General features: G+C 23.7%; 1 protein-coding gene across 1 annotated transcript in view; it reads left to right on the top strand.

The window, feature by feature from the left end:
* LOC102680710 (tribbles homolog 2) overlaps positions 1-8,031 on the top strand; it is a 21,049-nt gene that overhangs the window by 4,446 nt on the left and 8,572 nt on the right. The window contains exon 3 of the mRNA XM_006616122.1: positions 7,878-8,030. Within this exon, the coding sequence (XP_006616185.1) occupies positions 7,878-8,030 (153 nt within the window). The remainder of the gene's footprint in view (positions 1-7,877; position 8,031) is intronic.

The following is an 8,031-nucleotide window of genomic DNA, read 5'->3' as shown; positions in this document are numbered from 1 at the left end:
TATTTTTTATATAACTTATTAATAAAAATATAATTATAATCTAAGAAATATTTAATAAATTATTTATTCTATGATTTACTCAAACAATTAATTATTATTTATAAGAGTAAATATGAATGTAAAATGAAATTAATATATATTAAGTTTCAATTGTTTTAGGAAATAGTAACCGAGACAAAAGATTTAACTGATCTATATCAAATCTAAACTTATTTATTTAATTTAATTTTATTTTATTTATTTTATTTAATTTTTATTATTTAATTTTATTATAATTTAAGACTGTATCAAAAATAATCATAGATTCGCAAGTTCTTTTTAAACAAGGTTAATTTTACAATATTAAAATGTGTATAATTAAAACCTATAATGTTATAATTACTTGTAAATTGTTCACAAGTTCTAAAAACTTTTCAAGAGTTTATAAATAATTTCTAATCAATGTGGATACGACATAAGATGATATTTCTTTTACAATCTCGATGACGAAGAAAAATAGTTATGAATAGATTTCGAAATATGTTTTATCCTTGATAGAGCAAACGCATCCTGCCTCTAGGATATATGTCACGTAACACTCGAAGGCAGGTGTGCAGAAACATGTCCAATAAAAGTTATATAGTGTATCGATGAAAGTCACCTTTCTAAACTATCGCCTGAAGGTTTATTTCTTTAGAATTCGTTGAACTGAATGGTTTATGCGTTATCGATCGATGCNTATATATATAAACATTGTTTGATTCTTATTTACAACATATGATATGTCATCATATTTAATTTTAATCATGTTAATTGTAATATACAATGTTTGTATGTTTATTGAAGAATATTTGTTTACAAGATTACTTTATTTTGAAAGTATTAAACAAAATATTTTTCATAATTCAAGACAGAACGGAATAGATTAATTGAATTTGATAATAAATGCAAAAATTCAACTTAATCCGTATTCATAGCAAACATTTTGTCTGAAACATCCAAAAAATAATCATTATAAAAGGATTAACTCAGAAAAAACGAATTAGAAATGATGAATATTAAGAAAATAGAAATAATATAATGATCGAAAAACTATATGTTGAATGAGAGAGATTATATTTTTTAGAGCGTGTCTGTACTATTACACCAGTTAGAAGAAAAAGCGGATCCTCTAGTATCCGGTGTTTCTTCTCGCAAAACAAGTAACCGTTATTTCTATTGTCATCGGTTCTATAAGAAACTCATTGAAGGTAGAAACGTATGCATATAAATATATGTGTATGTCACTCTCTGAGAAAAGTTGTTCAGAATGTTCTTGCAACCTTCACCGCATTTCTCGCAATTAAATCCCATAGTTGTTGCATTTGTAATGAACGTTGCTGTTTTAAGAACGCAACGTTTAGATATGTTGCAACATTTTCCTTCGAACTATGATTATTGTCATTTCAAGGATTTTGAATTCCATAGGGACGATTCGAAAGATTAAAGTCTATATATTAACAAATAAAATTTTTTATTAGTTTTCTAATTTTAAAGTTCAAAAATTTCTTTTATAATCTCTTTGTAATTTCGTTTGTAATCTCTTAAAGCTATTATGTATATTATCAAGATGATTATTTCTTCCGTATATAAATCTTTTTTAGAAAAGGTAAAATTATTTATGGAAAGGAATGCCAATACAATTGCAAATAATAAAATAATAGATCATTATTTACGATTTCGTATAATAACAATCTCTATTTAGTTAATATTTAATTAATATTTAGTATTTAGTTATAATCCTTTAAGTTTTGTAAGCATTTTAGAAAATTGTTAATCTTTCTATAATCATACAATAGATATTTATAAAATTCCGTAATTATATTAACATTCAGGAGTTGTAAAGTATCGAAACGATAAAGAGAAGATAATGTATGTTTCATATATTGAAAGAGAAAGAAATTGAAATATAGAGGATTTCCGTGAAAGAATTTTTATCGTTTCTTCACTTTGTACTATGCTTATATCATGTAAATACAAATCAAATGATCACTCACTCTTGCATTTCCAAAATTTAAAGTTTTAAAATATATTATTATAAAACTAGAAAAAGTAAAAATAAAAACTAAATTAATATATTAAAGATTTTTAATGAAAATTTTTAACTAAATTATAAATTTGTACCAGTTTTAAGTTTTTAGATTTCATTATATAAATTCTTTAATTTATTTTTAATTTAAATGAAATATATTACAAAATTAACCTTTTTTTCAAATATTGAAATATATATTTTGCATTTATATATATTGATAAGTGCAAAATCTCTATTGAAAGTTATTGTTTTAATATGTTGCACTATCATATCGTGCAATCATATTGTCATCACTTCCGCTTTATAAAATCTATTCTCCTAAAGTTGTTAACATAATTCCATCTTATAGTTTGAAATAATTTATTTTCAAACTATAATTTTTTGAATTTTTTGTTTGCATTTTATAGTTTGTGATTCATTTTCCGAATAATATTGCATTTGTAAGAAAAAATATACACTTTGAAAATTTTAATCGAATTAGTTACCACGTTAGAAAGTATTGCATTTATTCATGTATCGGAGACGTTATTGAAATCTTAATTTATTTTCGATTTCATTTGACTTTTTTTTTCATATTTTGCAGTTTAAATATATTAACTATTAAATATTATTAATAAATAACATATTATGATTTAACAATAGCTATAATTAAAACAAATGTATATGTTTATTATATATATAGATACAATTATCAAATTGTACTAATTACTAATTATCGAAATATATTAAATATCAAAATATAATAAATTATTAATTATTATTAATTAAATATCGAATATAAAAAAATGATAAATATTAATAGATAAAACTAAAATATTATTTATCATATATATTATATTTCATCTTCATCAAATTCATATAATTATTAATATTAATTCTTAAATATAACTAGATAATAAATATTAATAAATATTAGTACGTTAATATAGGACGCTCGTGCGATTATTTCATTGTTAAATTTATTACTCGTGCTTATAGCGTGCAATAATGGACTGATATCTGTGACCTCAATTCATTGTCCAGTTAATTACAAGAAAAGGTATACGTAATACATATGCTTCATTAGCAGTCATAGTTATCGAATTCACGTGACTAGAGAATCATATAATTTTCTATTTGCATCTCTTGAATTATTTTGATGTGTATTAATTAAATCATAATCAACTTCATTCTTTTTTAATTTTTATTTTTCTTTAACTTTAATTGCAAATTATTATGATAAAATATTACGTATATATTATATATATAATATATATATAATATATATTATTATGTAATCACATTTTATAAGTTTATATTGAAAAAAAATTTGAAATCAATTATTTTAATGAAAAATATAATTTTATATTTATGAATTATAATATGAATTTGATTTAATATTTAATTTCTTAATATTGGTATATAAAAATTTAATAAAAAATTTAATAAACATTAATTAACATTACTACATAAAAGTTTTAATAAATTTTTTGTATTATTAATTCATATCAATTTATATCAATATACTATTAATGATAATCATCCAAGGTTTAAATAATAAAATATAATAGATTATCGTTGAATAATTATATACGTGTGATAAGAGTGCATTCGCAAATGGCGTAAATTAAAAATCCCCTTTTCGAACTGTAGTTAAAATAACAGGCAATGGCATATATACATATGCACAGTGCAGCTGCACTATTCTCAATATTATTTTTATTGTACAACGAGACAACGAGACGGATTTGCTAATGTTTGGATCGAATAATTAAAAATTTCATTTGAAAACTTACTTTGCTAGATCATCGATATAAATAATGAGATTTATCTTTTAATACTTTTTGTCAAAGAAAATATTTTACTCATATTTTATATATTAATAATAATTATTTCAGTATTCATTGCATTATTCTTATTCAATATAAATCTCGAAATTTTAATTTTATTTAATCAAACTTTATAAGTAATCTTATTATTAATATTATTTCATTAAAAATTACAAATATTTTTTTTCGTCATTTACTACGAAAAAACGTGAAAACTTCCCCTTCATTCGCCAGCTGCAGACTAAATTCATAAATAATTCGTAATTTACAAACCCTCATTTCCTTTACTATTATTATATTATTATTATAGTATAATAGTAAAGACTAATAATAAGACTAACTATCTTATCTCCTTTTTTGAAAATAATAAGTATAAAAATAATAAAAATAATCAAAGACATATTGCTGTTGAACATGAAAACCTTTTTTTGATTCGATAGATAAAAAAATATCAGTTAATTTTCCAGTACTCATCAAAAAATATATAATGATGCGAGAAGGTATCCCATAAACACAAACAATGTTTTCATTAACTTTTACAATCATTGTACAATACGTTGCTTACATCACCATATATCTCGCAAACAAATACTTTGCCTCACCTCGCCGTTAACTTAGTATCGTTCTATCCGTTATTCATAATCGCTCCTAAAGCCGAGGCCATTTAATTTAATTGACGATTACATCGGGCCTTGCGTGATGCACTTGCGCAATTGCCATCTTTTGACAAGTTCATTCGACACATGGCTTATGAGTTCATGTAAAAAAATTTATATCACATTGTTGTGTATTATATTTCATATTCTACTAATTGATTTTGAAATTATCATGATATATAATAAATTCGAATAAATGCATGCAACATTTACATTACTTAAATTTAATTAATATATAAATTATTTTTTATTATAAAAAAAATTTTTTCAAACAAAAGTTACATAGTATAAAAAATATAAAACAATTAATATATTTGTTATTATTAGTCTTTAGAAAATATATATAAATAAACAGTATATATATATATATATATATATATGAACATCAATTTTTTTCTAATAATAGAATCACATAATTTTTAACCAACTTTTAATTAATACAATTAAAATATAATCAAATAAAATAAAATCAAAATATCTTGAAAAAATATATAATTTATTATAAGGTATTTTATTTTGGAAAATGCTTTTTAAATTTATTATTATTATTATTATGCTATAATTAAGATAATAGAATAATAGAATAACTTGAATAATTATATTATGCAAATAATTTTATATTTTAATATGATATAATGAATATTTATGAAAAATAGTAATACTTTTGTTATAGAAGAGCTCATTTTTTTTCGATGATCAACTAATGTTTAATTACAAAGACTAATAATATGGAAAATTCCGTATTTTATAAAAAATGTGTTAATAGTAGCTTTTAGAAGAACAAAGATATTTGATTAAACAAAGATATTTGATTCATAAATAAGTTTAATATAATTTATAAATAAAATCAAATCTTTCAACTACAATTTACTGATTCATCTTTGCATTGATGTTTTCATCAGAACGAAGTGAATTATAATATTTATTATGATTAAAATTTTTATATGTTATCATGGATATCCTTAACTTATTCAAAACAATTATATGTATACACGATTAAAGATAAAACAGTAAACACGGCGCAATCGAATATATAATTGTACAAAAAATTTTGTAAAAAAATGACGACATTGGTGAGAAGAATTCGTTGGAAATTATGTGGCAATCGTTTCGTTGGAAATATATTTGGGAACAAATCCTTTGGTTTATTTTTCGAAGGTTTGTGTAATTTAACGATTAAAAGGTGTGAAGTACAAAGTAATTTTGCTCTTGCTCGAGAGCTCTTTCGGATCATTGGCCTGTATATAATGAAAACCATAAATTTTTCGATGCCAGTGTCTAACAGAAGGCGCGTGGCGCAATCGGAAGGCAAATTTGAAAGACCTTGTGAAAAAGTCTATTGCGTTAGACTCGTGACGAAAGAGGGTTAAAGCAAATAAAGTCTAGATTTTTCTGTGGAAAGAAGAACGCAAATATTAAATCACAATCGATTCTAGTGATATGACGATTTTAAGCATTTAACGTGTGAGATATTAATTCTGAAAACGTGATTTTAATCATAGATCTTCGAACATCGTAAAAGTAATGATCGATCGGTATACCGGGTGATTTCGTAAAGAACGTAGCGATGCCCTTATTAAACTAATGGGACCTGAGTTTTGAAACCGTGTCAGGTTTCGACACGCGAGATAAATGACCGAAGTTTCAAAAGTAGCCAAGATTTCGTGTGTGCCCTTATCGATCCGTTTTGTAAAGGCATATTTGAATCGTTTAATTCTTCATTTAGTCGAAACGCGTTCACATGTACAATTGATTCCGTTTTGAAAAGTCAATTCCGTTTCCTATTTAACCGTAATACACTTAAATCTATTTGAACACAAAATTTTATTTTTGAATATCTTAATAGATCAATATATCTATTGATTAATTTAAATTCATTCGATATAATAAAATGAAAAAAATATTGCATTATCAAAAAAATTTAGGATTAAAAGAAATGCAAAATTTAACTTTATCAATTTTTTTTATTTTAACACATTTAATTCCCGATTCTTGTAATGAAAAAAAAAAACATTATCAAATCTCAATTAAGTTCGATTTCTTTGCAAGACGGCTATTAATCAAATATAATTTTTCAAAAAATTAATTGCTTTCTTGTCAACAGAGATAAGTTCTGATATGACTTTTTTTTTAACTATAACATATATTAGTGATTAACTGACAAATTCGATCGTAATTAATCTAATTAGCCATTAGATAGAAAAATCCATTTTTTTTTTTTTTTTTTCAGTATCCCGTAGCCGAATGCAATTCCGCGAGATCTTAAACGTTGACCATGATCGACTTACAATATGTGAAAGATTCTCATTTGAAAATATATAGATTTTTGAAAAGATCTTTTTTTATTTTTTAATTTATATATATAAAAAAAAATTTTTATGATAATTCATAAATAAATATATCTGTTAAAAGTATTGAAAATTATTCATGGAATTGTTATTTTTTCTTAATTATCCATTGTCTGTAAATTATTATGATAAAAATAATTAAAAGGAAAGCACATTTTGCAATAGTTAAGTGCTATTATTACAAATCGAATGTATCGTGAGATGAATTAACGAGCTCAAAACGACGGATCAACGAATACAATATTGTTTCATTAAATAGAAAAAGAGAAAAAAATAGCATAATTTTAAAGGAAACGCAATAATATGCGTGCTAGTAAAGTGGTTAATTCAAGGGATCCGGATATTTGTATTGTCTTCTCGCGGATATCCGTATTAACCGGTCAATGCTAACGTATAATTATCTAGTACAATGGGAGATATTGTGCTTGTTATTGAGAATATACCGTAATCGTACAATTCATTTCTTAAAGGGATTTATTCCTTGGAGAAATTCCCTTCTTTGCGATATTTTATACATAACGATTCATTTATACAAAAGTTATTATTGAGATTGAAGAAAATTTACATATTATACAATCGGTTCATTATGCATTATACATTATACATACATATTGGACATTAATTCGATAATAAAAAACGAATTGAAAGTTGAATTTTTTTCATTTAAATTTTATTCTTTTTCTTTATTATTATTATTTCTATTTTTTTCATTCTAAATAAAGATTCTATGCAATATCTCTTGCAATTTATTTTTTCTTTAACAAAAAAAAATCTGGCCGTATATTAAAAGAATTATAAAACTAACAATGATCCTATTAATTAAAAAAATCTTCAACTATTCACCTCAATTGATCCTTCATTGATATATTCATTGAAGTTATTCATCAATTCCCAACATTCAATAATATATATATATATATTACGAGTATATACTCTAATAAGAAAAATATATCTATTCACATGAATTTGAAATGATGTTGAAAATATGAGTGACAACAATTTTCCTGAATTTCAGGCGCTGACCGTAGGCGATAAAGGTTGCGAAGCATTATTACAAGCTCACCTTCGATTAGAAGGTACTGGAGCGGCGAGCGGTGTCGCAGGTGTGGTAGAAGCACCTGGAGGTCGACGCTATCTCCTGTTAGAGGGTCACCACGGTGACCTGCACG

Source organism: Apis dorsata, unplaced genomic scaffold, assembly GCF_000469605.1.
Source record: "Apis dorsata unplaced genomic scaffold, Apis dorsata 1.3 scaffold_249, whole genome shotgun sequence".
Lineage (NCBI taxonomy): Eukaryota > Metazoa > Arthropoda > Insecta > Hymenoptera > Apidae > Apis > Apis dorsata.
Note: the sequence above shows the minus strand (reverse complement) of the source record. Positions and strands in the feature narration are given on the sequence as shown.